Below are 15,425 nucleotides of genomic sequence, written 5' to 3' on the forward strand. Positions count from 1 at the left end.
CGCTTCTAAGAACAGCTTTGACATCCTAGGCGACTTCTCAGATGATCAGCCCCTAGACACTGAGAATATCCATGCACGCCCTTGCTCTTCCACCCATCCCCCTCCTTTCGGCCCCCCTCCAAAATCTCAGCCTCCCATTATTATCCCGTCCATCCTTAGCAGATTCCCGAAAGACACAGAGGAGATTCCAAAGGAAATGGAGGTGGATGGAAAGACAAATCCCCTGCAGGACTCGGAGACTAATCAAGAGGAAAGCAGTCAAGTGCACAAAATGGAGGAAGAGCCAGAAAGCATAGATCTACACGGTCTGGACATTATAGAACTAGAACTGGCTTGCAAAAAAAAAGCATATGAATCCATCTCTGAGACCAATCTAGAAAAGTTGGAAGTGGTCATCTCCAGAGCCTACCACCAAAACCAACTAGGTATTCAACCCGGCAGTACTTGGGACGGCAGCTTGCGTCCAAAGGACACCAAAAAAAGAGGGAGGAAGACAGATCTCCAGAGAACAATAGAGATTGGGAAAATTCTGGTGGACTCCGGAAGATATGCGAAGTTGACGAAGTACTACAGTCCTGCCCAAACTAGTTGAACCATGAAGCTTGTATCCTAGAATTTAAGAGGGCTTAATAGCCCTGGAAAACTCAGGATGTTAAAAAACATGATCAAGATGGAGAAACCGCAGATGTGTTTCCTCCAGGAAACTAAATGCAATAGCGCCACGCTAGGCCGCATACTCTCAAAAGCCTGGCCAGGATGCCGATCTATTGTTGTAGATGCCTCGGGAGCTTCAGGGGGGCTCGCTATAGCATGGAATACCCAAGCTGTAACTCTCGCAGATTTTCATGCCTCCCATCACCTCATACAGGCGACCTTTCATATTCTAGGTACCAACATACATGGTAACCTATCCAACGTCTATTTTCCGCAAGACACTGGAAGCAAAATCGCGCTCCTGGACACCATCGAAGCGCTGAGCACAAACAGGCTACATCCACTTTGGATCGTGGCAGGGGACTTCAACATGATAACCAAAATAGAGGATAAGATAGGAGGGAGAACCAGATTGGAACCAGAAGTAGATCGCTTCAAGGACTTTATCCAAAATGCCTCTCTCATAGATATGCCATTCTGTAACGGCACCTTCACCTGGAGTAATCGCAGAGGTGGCAAGCATCAGATTGCTTCCAAACTAGACCGCTTTCTAGTCTCGGACAATGCGGTGCATCTCGGAGGCGATCTTTCGGCGGCAATTTTGGCTCATACTGGTTCGGATCACTGGCCAATCGCTCTGCAGTGGCAAAGACCAGGGGATCGAACCAAAAGACCTTTCCGTTTTGAGGGATTTTGGCTCACACACCCAGCATTCAAGGACTTCGTCAGAACCATCTGGGCCTCTTTCATCCCACCAGAGGGATCGAAAATGTACCAGCTTCAACAGAAGTTGCGATTTCTAAAAAGTCACCTAAAAAGTTGGAATAGGGAGACCTTCGGGAATATATTCAAGGCGCAACAGGAGTTAAATCAGGAATTGGGGGATCTCCATCAGAAAATAATTAATGAAGGGCACACGGAGGCAACCCTGGATCAAGAACGGCACATACACAATTAGCTTGAAGAAAGGAGAAAGCAGGAGGAAATTTATTGGAGGCAAAAGCCAAGGGTCAGGTGGCTAAAAGAAGGGGAGTGCAACACAAAATTCTTCCACAGAACTACAGTGCAGAGAAGGATGCATAATAATATTCCTTTCATCCAGAACCAAGAGGGGGCAAAAGTTGAGAAGCATGAGGAAATCGAAGAGATCCTCCTCAATCATTTTCAGCAGGTTCATCAAGAGCAAGCAGTGGATCGGCAACAGGCGATTGGAAAGATAACCAGCTATATACCCAAACTTGTCACAGAGGAACACAATGAACTTCTCATGCACCCCATTCTTACCCAAGAAGTAGATGAGGCAATGACGTAGCTCAAAGAAGGTAAAGCCCTTGGACCAGATGGTTTCACAACCACGTTTTTTCATGCCTTCTGGGATTTGGTTAAAATGGAGGTCTGGTAGATTGTAGAGGAATCCAGGGCTTTACGCTGGCTTCTCCCCTCCCTCAACTCCACTTTCATAACTCTCATCCCCAAAGAGGAGAACTCCATTACACCTAACAAATTTAGGCCCATAGCTCTCTGTAATGTCATCTATAAAGTCATATCCAAAGTCATTGCTAATAGGTTGAAACCTCTATTACCCATGCTCATCTCTCCGGAGCAGTCGGGATATGTAGAAGGCAGACAGATAATGGATGGCATTCTCCTCACGCACGAAATCATTCACTCGCTAAAACAATCCAAGCAAGCCGGTATGTTACTCAAGTTGGATCTCTCCAAAGCTTTCGACAAGCTCAACTGGTCTTATATTCAACACATGTTGATAGCTTTTGGTTTCTGTGCCACTTGGGTTCGTTGGATCATGAGCCTTATTACTTCCACTCATTTCTCCATCCTGGTAAATGGTATTCCCTCCCTCCCTTTCAAGCCCTCTCGAGGCATAAGACAGGGGGACCCCCTTTCCCCTTTCCTCTTTGTTCTTATGGCTGAAGGTCTTGGTAGACACATCAAGCATGCCCTCCACTCTCAGCAGCTAAAAGGCATCTCTATCCACAACTCCCCTGCCTCCTCTCATCAACAATTTGTTGATGAAACCATGCTCTATGGCTACCCCTCGGTTCAGGAAGCTTCCTATTTAAAATCCCTGCTCAACGACTTCTCAGAAGTCTCTGGTACCCAGGTCAATTGCTCCAAGTCTCAAATTTTCTTCTTCCATACCCCTCCGTTGGTTAAATCTGCTGTTTCCCGCATCCTAGGCTTCCACTCAGCCTCTCTCCCCTCCACTTACCTTGGAGCTCCTCTCACTGCCTCTGCCATAAAGCAGCCTGCATGGCGCATTCTTATAGAAAAACTTGAATCTACACTCAATCTGTGGACTCACCGTTCCCTCAATCTAGCTAGTCGGGTGGTGCTCATTAAGTCCATCCTCCAAGCCATGCCTCTCTACCTTTTTTCTATCCTAGCTGCTCCAAAGTGGGTATTAAAAAGGTTGAGGAACCTGCAGCGTGACTTTTTGTGGGGAAGCTCAGCCACTAACCGCAAATGGGCATTAGTGAAATGGGCTACTGTCTGTATGCCCAAGAACAAAGGAGGCATTGGACTCAGAGATCCTGAGTACAGCAACACCATCATGAACGCCAAGATCTGGTGGCAATGGATGACTAATCCAGATAAGCTATGGGCTAAAATATGGACCGCCAAAGACGCCAACAACAGGCCCCAAGCAGAGCTCATCAGATTTACACCTGCTGACAAGGGATCGCTAATCTGGAATGCCGCCAAGCAACATCACCAGCTCATTCAACATCACAGCTTTTGGGAAATAAGGAATGGTCACATTGCTAGATTCTGGAATGATGCTTGGAACCAACTGCCCAAACTCTCAAGTGTTCTTTCTCCAGCAATGGTTCCGAACAGGCAGGAGCAGCAGCAGGCAACAGTCCAGCAATTCTGGCTACAGGAGACAGAGAATGGGTTCAGGAAATGGCGACCGAGTAACCAGATAATCAGCAACACAAACACTCAGGAAGCAGCAGAACTTGAGAACGAGTTAAGAAAAAGGAGCATACGATATGAGGATAGCGATGACATAATCAGATGGGGCTATCTACCTAAAGGATCCTATTCCACCTCCGAGGCCTATAATCTCATCGGTAACTTTCCCACTAGACCGGATCCTCTCTGGGGAAGAATTTGGGGCTTTAAAGCTTGGCCCAAAATCTCCCACTTCCTTTGGATGGTAGGACACAAAAAGATTCTCACCTGGGACAAGCTAAGGAGACGCAACTTTCAAGGTCCTTCAATATGTCACAATTTCTTTCAAGACGAGGAAACCTTGCAACATCTTCTGGACACCTGTTCACTAGCCAATCAACTATGGGAAAAGGTCAGCTTCAGATGCCAAAAAAGGTGCAAAGGAGACGGCGATATCATTGACTCCATCCGACAGTGGTCGAAAAGCCCCTATGACTGTGCGATCCTCAATCACCTATGGAATATCATACTGGGCATAGTCTTATGGAACATTTGGAAGGAAAGGAACAGGCACATATTTAAAAATCAGAGCTCTCCCATTGAGGAAATCTGGAGTAGACTGCATGGAAATCTCAGAGAAACCATGCTTCTACGATCATGGACTAAAGAGGATCTCCCTACCACAGACAATGAGAAAAACATTCTCGACAATTGGAAGCTACAACTGCCACAAGAGTATGCCATGCATCAGCCAGCGAACTGCAATACCAGGGAAAATAGATGCTGGACTGCCCCCCCCATCAACTCATACAAACTCAACTTTGATGGGGCATCCAAAGGCAATCCTGGACCAGCAGGATTTGGAGGCATTATCCGAAACCATAAAGGCACTCCCCTGCAGATCTATTTCGGCAATATAGGATGGGATACCAATAATTCCGCAGAGTTGGAGGGACTCTGGCAAGGGCTCTTAGTAGCCAGGAGACTCAATCTTCAACCCTTGATAGTGGAAGGAGATTCCCAGATCCTCATCAACATGGCCACGCGCATTCAGAATGGCTCTCAAGCCAGAAAAGTTTCTAACAGCTGGAGACTAGAAGCAAGGCTAAACAACATTGCTCATGAGTTGCGCAATCACAGAGCCCTCTCCTTTCATCACACAAAAAGAGAAGGCAACAATATTGCTGATCTCCTAGCTAATATTGGGGTAGAAAATAACCAAACCCTCCTATCAGGTAATTTGGATATAATCCCAAGCAATCAACAGACTCAGGACTGTGAAAGTCTCATCCAAAGAGACGCTGAAACCCCGGATGCGGGTGATGACATGTCAGGCAGGGACGAGCCACAAGCCCAGCATGTGCCGCCCCATGCCAACGACGCAGAGTAATGGCTCACCGCCGCCGAGGTATAACATTCAGCAGCCCGAGCTCTGGGCATTCAATGCTGAGCAGAGTGAAGCGACGGGGAGGCAGGAAGCAGTTATGGAGGGCTCTGTTCGAGGGAATGTTGGGAAATATTACAGGGAAGTCGGATCATTGCAGATGCATTGGCTTGGTAAGGTCTGGGCGGTGCAGGCGCGGAAAGTCTCCGGACGGGTGGGCGCTTTCCTCCCTCAAAACGCAGTCACTGCAACCTGGTATTGTGAATTTGGTGAATGGCTCAGAAAGGAACAGAACTCCAAGAGCAATTGGAGCGAATTTGAAGCGGAAATTGAAGTCTCTCGCTCGGGCAAAGTCTGCTCCGGGTTTGCTACTTTTGTGCGTGGTCTTTGGGCAGTGGAGTTCCGCCCTGCATCATCTCAGATACTGTTATCCTTTGGCAGTCACAACGGGGACTTCAAACCCACGCGCTCGGTCCTGGAACCAGCTGAGGAAGACGTGGAGTCTATGGCTCGATTGCGGGAGAGACAACCGAGCAGAAGGGGACCAGGGTGAGGTGCTTCTTCTCGCCCCCCTGCAGCAGATGTGCACCATCACTGCTGCTGCTGCTACTGCCACAGGAGAGCGAAAGCCACCCCAATTCAAGCCAACCAGTTCATGGAGGTCGGCAGCTCCAGTGGAGGGGAGCCTGTGCTTCCAGCATTTGGCTCAGTCGTTTTCACCTTGGGCAGCTCGAAGGATAGTGCAGGCATCAGTGCACATATCTCAGTCCTCTTTACCAAGGTTCCTGAGGAGAATGAAGATGGAAAGCCACCAGGTTTGGCTGAGCTACTTCCAGAAGGCAATCGTGAGGAGAGTCCAGTGCTGCAGCCATCAATTGAAGAAGGAACTTCAGGGAAAGAGCCCAAGCAAGCCCCTCCCCAACTTCCAGAGCAGGAACCTCTGGCCACTGCAAAGGATCCAATGGCAATGTGGGCAGGCGTCCCTGAAGGCCAAGGATGGTGCTACGTCGTGGAGGAAGAGCCTGAAGATTGATCCCCAGAAGCACTCTCCAGCCCTCTCTTCTCTCTCTCGGCTATGGTCTACCTCAAAGGTCTCTCTCGGCTACGTTACTGTGTCTGTCTATTTTCAGTTCTTAATTATGTCTTGTATTTTGAGGTCATGCGTCTGGGCAAGGATTCACGTGAAGTTTTTTGGAATGGAAGCCCCTGCGTGGGCCGTATCGCTACTGTCTAAGCTCAATTCTGTTTCATGTTCTGTTTCGGGTTCTGGTATAGCCGTGTCATTATTGTCTTTTGTTTTGGTCTGTTTTGGAAGTGTTTTGGTATATTCAGGAGGTGCTGCCCCTGCGAGGGAGCATTTTGGTGCCAAGCTAAGTCATCCAAGGTGCCACAGTTGGCCCTGAACAACCTGTCTCTCTGCATGTAAAGTTTACTTGTAAATATAATATAATAGATTAGCTAGTTTTACCGAGAAAAAAAATATTTTAATGGATTCTCAATCACCTATTTTTCATGAGGTTGGTGTTGTTTCCAATGGTTCCGTTTGTTTCCAATTCTTTGTCTTGATGTTGTAGGTGTGGAGAATATTTTTTAAATCATTTTTGTAGATTTTCTTTGAGTGACATTAAAATATTAATGCCTTTGGTAGCTTTCTCTCTTACTCATAAGGTATTCATTACTTGATCATATCATGGATGGGTACAAAGAAATGGTATTTCACATTAAATTTTTATCTTATTTATTTATCCAATAATTAGTGATATGTTATAGAATTTTAACATTAAATTATTATCATTACTTATTTACCAAATTATTATTATCATTATTTATTTTTCTAATTACTATTATATAATGTTTTCTTTAAATAAAATATTAGGTTTTTTTAATAATTTAATTAATAAATAAAGTATAAATGTATACTATATTTTAATCAAACAATATATTGTGTTAAGGTATAGTTGTTTTAATGTATCTGAATTTGTCTTATATATTTATAAGAATTTTAATTTCTTATATTTTTTTTTTTTTTGTGGGGAATTGGATATTGTATAAGAATTTTAATTTATTATATTAATTTTTCTTTTTGGGAAATAGGATATTGTAATGGTGCATATTCTCATATTGTATTTTTTTTAATATGTATTATAATTAGAATTCAATTTAAAATATAGTGTTTTAAAAATATTATTATTTTTAATATTAAAATTATGTATTTATTGTAAAATTGTTTTACATTTTTAACTATTTTTAGTTGTGTTAATCTCATATGGAAGAAATGTTGTAATATCTTATCTTTCTAAAGTTGCACATTGAGAGAATATGCTAAGCAAATACAAATTTCCAATTGTGTATTATTAAAATCACTGAACATCCTACCTCTAAATATGTATATATAAATATAATCATTCAAAGTATCTTTTCTTTATCAAATAATACACCAAATTTGAATTTAACATTGATTTGAATGGAATGGTTATTAATATTATATTAAACATTATTAATTGTCATGCAATTAATCTTATAACAAAGATTCCATTGGTTCCATGTGCTTCTTTTTAACAAAAAAGTCATCAAATACAAATTTCCAATTATATTTGCAAATAAATAATAAAGTTGCACATGGGAGAACATGCTAAGTGTATATAAATTTCCATTAATGATGAAAAACATGAAATAATATACGTTGGCTCCAATGATTTCTGTAAGTATTAAATAATATGGATAAAAAAAAGTCTTCATTATTTTTACACATAATCAACTTGGGAAAAACACATTTTAAATTGGAACTCAACCATCCAAATATATGTCATAAATACTTGTTCATATATTTCAAAATTCAATAATTAAACTAAGTGGCTAGGAAATGCTAACTATGTAGCCTTGTTTTATTCACCCAAAAAACTTTTAGCATGAATTGGATTTTAAGGAGTCAATGTATCACGTGTTTTTTTAAATGATCATGTTTGGAAGTTATTTTTGTTGTGATGTGAACTGATTTTTTTTAAATGTAATACATTATATAAACAACATTATATGTTTTGTTTTTTAATATCGAGAGTTGGAGGTAATCAACCGCCTAACTGATCCTGACACCACTCGAGTAGTTGAGATCTGCCTCACTTCCACCTTTTTTAGTTTCGAGGGTGATTTCTTTGAGCAAACCTGTGGGGTTGCCATGGGCTCACCCCTATCCCCTATTGTTGCAAATCTTTTTATGGAAGATTTTGAATCCAAGGCTCTAAACTTAGCTCGCCTCCTGCCTAAGCTTTGGAAAAGATATGTAGATGACACTAATGTCATCTGGTCTCACGACCAAGAGGAGTTAGATCTCTTCTTCGATCATCTCAATAGTCAATCCGTGGCCATTAAGTTCACTAAAGAGCAAGAAATCAATGGTTGCCTCTCTTTCCTTGATATTCTTATCTCTAAGAATAGTGATGGTTCCCTCTCCCACCGAGTATTTCATAAGAAAAATCATACGGAGTAGTATCTTCATGCTAGTTCCCACCATTTCCCTGCTCAGAAGTTGGGGGTTCTCAACACCCTTGCTACTCGTGCCTTAAGGCTCTCTGATGAAAAGAGCTTTGAGCAGGAGAAATCCCATCTCCTTAATGTTTTTGTTGAGAACGATTATAGTAGACATATGGGGCATAAGGCTTTCCTCAAAGCAACTAGGAATTTGTTAACTAAAAGAGAAACGAAGGAACAGATTCCTGGTGTCCATCTTCTGTTTGTTCTGGAGACCACGGATAGGATTGCGAGGATCCTTAAGAATCATAATGTCCCTTCGACCTTCAGACCTCTTAACACCATTCGTAGGTCCCTCGGATCAGTGAAGGATCCTATTGACCCTAAGGACATGAAAGGGGTATATATTATTCCTTGTTCATGTGGGACCCCCTATATTGGTTAAACTATTCGCTCCATTAATCAAAGGATTAGTGAGCACGTTGCTGACCTTAAGCATATGAGAACCAACTCTTCTGCTTTAGCAGAACACGTGGAAAAAACCAATCATCATGTCTGTATCGAGGAGGCTGGTGTTATTGCTAGAGTGTCACAGTTCCATCACCGAAAATTTAGGGACGCCCTTGAGATTGAAAAAAAGCCGAATAATCTCAATAGAGAGGATGGTTGGAAGATCAGTAGTTGCTGGGTCCCAGCCCTCTCCTCCTAGTAATTTTCTTTCTTTCTTCCCCTCCTTAGGTATAGTTTTTTCTTATTGTCTTTTAAGTAATTTCCCCTTGTTTCCTGTGTTTCTTGTGACCTTTGTTCTTTAAGGTGTGGTTGATATAGTTGGAGGTATGGTTATAGCACTTAATTTATGCTATTAGTTTTATTCTATTAATAGAAGGAAAATAATCTTGTAATTAATCTAGATGAACCATCGTTGCTGGTTCGAAACGTCGATGGAAAAGAATCCTTATGCGATGGATCCGGAAGAGAATCTAAACAATGATGTAACTCGCAGAAACCTCAAAGACAAGATAATCTATGATAATATACTATTTTTAACCCTTAAATAAACTATTAATTAATTTTAAATATTAAAATATTCTTTCTAACACTTAAATTACTCTAATATTTATATGTTTAATAACTTTTATAAATAACTATTAATTTAAAACTAATTTATTTTCATTTATAAATATATAAAAATATAACTAACTATTTATATATTGATCTACTATTTATATATTTAATAAATTTTACAACTACCCATTAATCACTCTAATATTTAGGGGTGGATCGCTCGGATTAGGGTTCTGAGGAAAACCTCGACGGTGCAGACTGTACAGCACTGGATCCATTCACGGGCTGGACCGAAACGCCTGAATCGCAACAGAGCTGCAGAGTACTAGAACAACCCGATGGAATCTCCTCAGGGGAGGGCGTCAGAGCCCTCCCCTTCGCAGCACGGTCCTGAGCAGGCATTCGTCTTTGGATCTGTCGATAAGGAGGTTTTGAACAAAGAGAATAGGCAACAGCACGGAAACAAGGAGACAGGCGGTCGGAAGGACAAAGCCAGAGTCACACAAGATAGAGAGGAAAAACCAGAAGAAGGTCCGAAAGTATCCTCGACAACATGCAAGCCTATAGCCAAAGAACGGCCCCGAATAGAGCTGCCGGGACACAAGATTGACAAGCGAATCGAATACATGAGGGATCATGCCCTTATTGGGAAGTTTATAGGGTTTTGGCCGACAGAGAAAGCCTTATACGGATGGATTGCGGCGAAATGGAAGCCCAAAGGAGATGTTACTCTGCAGCTAGGGCTGAAAGGCTTCTTCACAGTGATCTTCTTCTGTCTAGAGGACAAATACAGGATTTTGGGAGCAGGGCCCTATTTTTTTAACTCAGCGGGTCTGTATTTGAGGGAATGGATACCAAGATTTAACCCGGATAAGGAAGATCTCACTTGGGCGCCAGTTTGGATCAGAATGTACTCACTTCCATATGAATACTGGGATGAGGACATTCTCAAAGATATAGGAAATGGATTGGGGGAATACATCAGGGCGGCAGAAGAAACTAAAATGCGCAGATATACTTCTTATGCCCGTATCTGCGTCTTCATGCGGCTGAACGAAGCTCTGCCAGAATCGGTAAGTCTCTCCCATCGTGACGAAGAATGGACACAACGTCTGGAGAATGAGCATGTGCCCTTTCGCTGCAGAAAATGCCATGCTTTTGGGCATCTATTCAGGGACTGCCCTCTGAATGCCAAAGCCAACGCTCCTGATCACTCTGAAACCCTAACCCAGGATGGCTTCTCCAAAGCCCCCAGCCGAAAGCGCGCGCACAAAAAACCCACAAATGGGTTTAAACCCCAGCAAAATAACGCCCATGGCCCAGTTACTAAGAACAGCTTTGAAATTCTTGCCCAGACCTCTGATGAGCACCCCCCGATCTCCGAGACTAGCCCTGCTCCTCCTTCTTCCTCAGCACAACCCTCTCACTCAGCATCCCCCTCCAAACTCCATATCCCCATTATCATTCCAGATAACCCCAAAGAAGGTCAGGGAGAGCCGGCAGGGAAACACAAGGATATGGAAGTCGATGGAAAGCTAGATCCCCCTCAAGGCTTAGAGATTAATATGGAAGGCAGCAGCCAAGTGCAACAGATGGAAGAAGAACCAGAAAGCATAGATCTGAATGGCCTAGACATTCTAGAACTAGAACTAGCATGCAAAAAGAAAGCATACGACAGTATACCAGAGAATCAACTCAACAAGCTGGAAGTGGTCATTTCGAGGGCCTATCAACAGCATCAACTAGGGATACAGCCAGGAAGCCATTGGGATGGACGCCTTCCTCCAAAAGACACCAAAAAGCGAGGAAGAAGAACGGATCTTCAGCGAACGATCGAGATAGGGAAAATCCTGGTAGACTCAGGCAGGTATGCTAAATTGACGAAGTACTATAAACCCTCTATCAATAGTTGAACCATGAAGCTAGTATCATGGAACCTAAGAGGGCTCAATAGCCCTGGTAAACTCAGAATGTTAAAAAACATGATTAAAATGGAAAAGCCGCAACTTTGCTTTCTCCAGGAAACCAAATGTAACAGCTCTACTTTAGGTAGTATTCTCTCCAAAGCATGGCCAGGGTGTCGTTCGGTAGCGGTTGATGCCTCTGGAGCTTCTGGAGGGCTTGCTATAGCCTGGAACACACAAACGTTAACCCTATCAGATTTTCACGCTTCTCATCACCTCATCCAGGCAGCCTTCCACATTTTGGGCACAAAAATACATGGAAATCTATCAAATGTATATTTCCTGTAGGATACAGGAAGAAAAATCGCGCTTCTCGACACAATAGAAGCTCTGAACAACAACAGGAGGCACCCGCTCTGGATTATTGGAGGGGATTTTAACATGATCACCAAGCTAGAGGAGAAGATTGGGGGGAGAAACAGAATGGAACAAGAAAATGCCCGCTTCAAGGACTTCATTCAGAATACCGCTCTCATAGATATGCCCTTTTGCAATGGTACTTTTACATGGAGCAATCGAAGGGCTGGTAAGCATCAAATAGCATCCAAACTGGATCGCTTTCTCATATCAGACAACGCGGTTCATCTCGGAGGAGACATATCGGCTGCCATACTTCCGCATACAGGTTCGGATCACTGGCCGATTGCCCTCCAATGGCAAAGACCAGGCGACTCAACCAGAAGACCCTTCCGCTTCGAAGAGTTCTGGCTTTTGTATCCCACATTTAAAGACTTTGTTAAGACTACATGGACATCCTTCACCCCACCAGAAGGGTCCAAGATGTATCAGTTCCAACAGAAGCTCAGGTTTTTAAAAAATCAACTAAAGCGGTGGAACAGGGAGATCTTTGGAAACATATTTAAAGCACAACAAGACCTAAACCGGGAATTGTCGAAACTCCAACAAAAAATAATCACTGAGGGGCACACTGAGGCGACTTTGGAACAGGAACGACGCATCCACAACCAACTTGAGGAAAGGAGGAAGTAGGAGGAAATATATTGGAAGCAAAAATCCAGAATCAGATGGCTGAAGGAAGGAGAGCGAAATACCAAATCCTTTCATAGAACCATGGTTCAAAGAAGAATGCGCAACAGCATCCCTTTCATTCAAAAGAAAGGGGGGGCAAAAGTAGAAAAGCATGAGGAAATTGAGGAGGAATTCCTTAATCACTTCAATCATGTCCATCAAGAGACTGAAGGAGACAGGCGACCTGCAATTGCTAGAATAACCAACAATTTGCCAAAGCTCATCACGGAGGAACATAATGAGCTTCTCCTTCGCCCTATTCTGGCCCAGGAGGTGGATGAAGCCATGTCCCAGCTTAAGGAAGGAAAATCCCCTGGCCCGGATGGTTTCACCACTACGTTCTTTCATACCTTCTAGGAGATGATAAAATTGGAGGTCTGGCAAATTGTAGAAGAATCAAGAGCCCTCTGTTGGCTGCTTCCCTCTCTCAATGCCACCTTCATTGCCCTTATCCCAAAAGAGGAGGATTCTATCACCCCTAACAAATTTAGGCCGATTGCTCTCTGCAACGTCATATACAAAGTCATATCTAAAGTTATTGCAAATCGTCTAAAGCCCCTCTTGCCTCTACTCATCTCTCCGAAATAGTCGGGGTACGTGGAAGGGAGACAGATCATGGATAGCATTCTCCTCACGCACGAGATAATACACTCCCTCAAGCAATCAAAGAAGGCAGGTATGATTCTCAAGCTGGATCTCTCTAAAGCTTTTGATAAACTTAGCTGGACCTACATTCAGCAAATGCTAAAAGCCTTTGGATTTTGTTCTAGTTGGATCCGTTGGATCATGAGTCTAATCACTTCCACACACTTCTCCATCCTTGTGAACGGAATCCCCTCACGCCCCTCAAATCTTCCCGAGGAATCAGGCAAGGGGACCCCCTCTCCCCCTTCCTCTTTGTTCTAATGGCTGAAGGTCTTGGTCGTCACATCAAACACACCCTCCACTCTCATCAGCTCAAAGGCCTCTCTGTTCACAACACCCTTGCAACCTCTCATCAACAGTTTGTTGATGACACCATGCTATTTGAATACCCTTTTGTCCAAGAAGCCTCATGCTTAAAATCCCTGCTCAACGATTTCTCTGAAGCCTCAGGCACCAGTGTCAATTGCTCCAAATCGCAGATATTTTTCTTTCACACTCCTCCTTCTGTCAAGACAGCGGTTACTCGTATCCTAGGATTCCCCACTGCTACCCTCCCCTCCAAATACCTTGGAGCCCCCCTAACCGCTTCAGCCATAAAGCACTCCTCTTGGCGTTCTCTAATTGAGAAGCTGGAAGCCCGTCTTAACCTTTGGACGCACAGAACTTTGAATTTGGCCAGTCATGTGGTGCTCATTAAGTCAGTCCTTCAGGCAATGCCTCTTTATCTATTCTCAATCCTTGCAGCGCCGAAATGGGTATTAAAAAGAATCAGGAATCTTCAGCGTGACTTCCTATGGGGCAGCTCGGCAACTAATCGCAAATGGGCACTTGTAAAATGGTCCACCGTCTGCATGCCCAAAGACAGAGGGGGCATTGGGCTGAGAGACCCAGAGCACAGTAACTCCATTATGAGTGCCAAAATTTGGTGGCAGTGGGTCACTAATCCAGAAAAACCTTGGGTCAAAATCTGGACAGCCAAATATGCCAATAATAGACCACAGGAAGAGCTCATCAGATTTACTCCTACTGAGAAAGGCTCACTAATCTGGAACGCTGCCAAACAACACTTCCAGTTAATTCAGCAGCACAGCTTCTGGGAAGTGAGGAACGGGCGGACGACAAGATTCTGGACCGATGCATGGGACTAGATGCCAAAGCTCACTTGTGTTCTTCATCCCTCTCCGGTATTCAATAATCAGGATCAGCAGCAAGAAAAGGTCAGACAGTTTTGGATGTAGGAGACGGAGCACGGATTCAGGAAATGGAAACAGGGCAATCAACTAGTAAATAACACAAATCTTCGGGAGGCTGAGGAGCTGGAGAAGGAGTTGCAAAAAAGAAACATTAGGCATGACGAAGGCAGAGACATCCTTAGATGGGGATACCAACCAAAAGGTACCTTCACCACATCAGAAGCTTACAAAATCATATGCAATATCACCACCCCTCCTGATCCAATCTGGAGCAAAATATGGGGTCTTGGATCCTGGCCCAAAGTCTCTTATTTTTTATGGTCGGTAGGACATAAAAGAATCCTCACTTGGGACAAACTAAGGAGAAGGAACTTTCATGGTCCCTCCATCTACCACAACTGCAATCGAAATGAGGAAACTCTCCAACACCTCCTGGACACCTACCCACTAGCCAATCAGATATGGGAAAAGGTAAGCTTCAGATGTCGAAAAAGATGTAGAATGGAGAACGACATAACCAACACCATAAGACACTGGCCACAGAATCCTTACAAAAGCGAGCTTCTCAACTGTTTGTGGAATATATTCCCGGGGCTCATCCTCTAGAACATCTGGAAGGAAAGGAACAAACGTATATTCAAAAACCAGTGCTCTTCGATCGAAGATATATGGAATAGGCTATGTGGGAATCTCACAGAAATGTTGATGCTCCGACCTTGGACACAGGAGGATCTTCCTTCTCTAAACAATGAGAAAGGCATTCTAGGCAACTGGCAACTGCAACTGCCTCAGGAACTACACAAGAAAGGAACTTCCAAAAGCAGTCTCATAGACAAGAACATTTGGACCGCTCCTCCTGAGCATTTTTATAAACTCAATTTCGATGGTGCCTCCAAAGGCAATCCTGGATTGGCTGGTTTTGGAGGAATTCTGAGAAATCATGAAGGCACTCCCCTGCAGATATACTTTGGCAACATAGGGTGGGATACCAATAAATCAGCTGAACTTGAGGGACTCTGGCAAGGGCTCCTTCTCGCTTGGAATCTCAACCTTCAACCCCTGATCGTGGAAGGAGACTCCCAGATCCTTATAAATATGGCCAAGCGC

The 15,425-nt window shown here is 43.6% G+C and overlaps 2 protein-coding genes across 2 annotated transcripts; both read left to right on the forward strand.

The window, feature by feature from the left end:
- Positions 1–670: 670 nt before the first annotated feature.
- On the forward strand, positions 671–1,612 carry LOC149156683 (uncharacterized). The gene has a single exon (XM_089444834.1). The coding sequence runs from the start codon at positions 671–673 to the stop codon at positions 1,610–1,612; it is 942 nt and encodes a 313-aa protein (XP_089300960.1).
- An 8,213-nt stretch (positions 1,613–9,825) lies between these two features.
- On the forward strand, positions 9,826–12,441 carry LOC149156684 (uncharacterized). The gene is made up of 2 exons (XM_089444835.1): positions 9,826–11,340; positions 11,740–12,441. The coding sequence occupies exons 1-2, from the start codon at positions 9,826–9,828 to the stop codon at positions 12,439–12,441; spliced, it is 2,217 nt and encodes a 738-aa protein (XP_089300961.1).
- Positions 12,442–15,425: the final 2,984 nt, after the last annotated feature.

Source organism: Pinus tabuliformis, chromosome 9, assembly GCF_031772625.1.
Source record: "Pinus tabuliformis cultivar Carrire ecotype Pingquan chromosome 9, CPIR1, whole genome shotgun sequence".
In the NCBI taxonomy this organism is placed as follows: Eukaryota; Viridiplantae; Streptophyta; class Pinopsida; order Pinales; family Pinaceae; genus Pinus; species Pinus tabuliformis.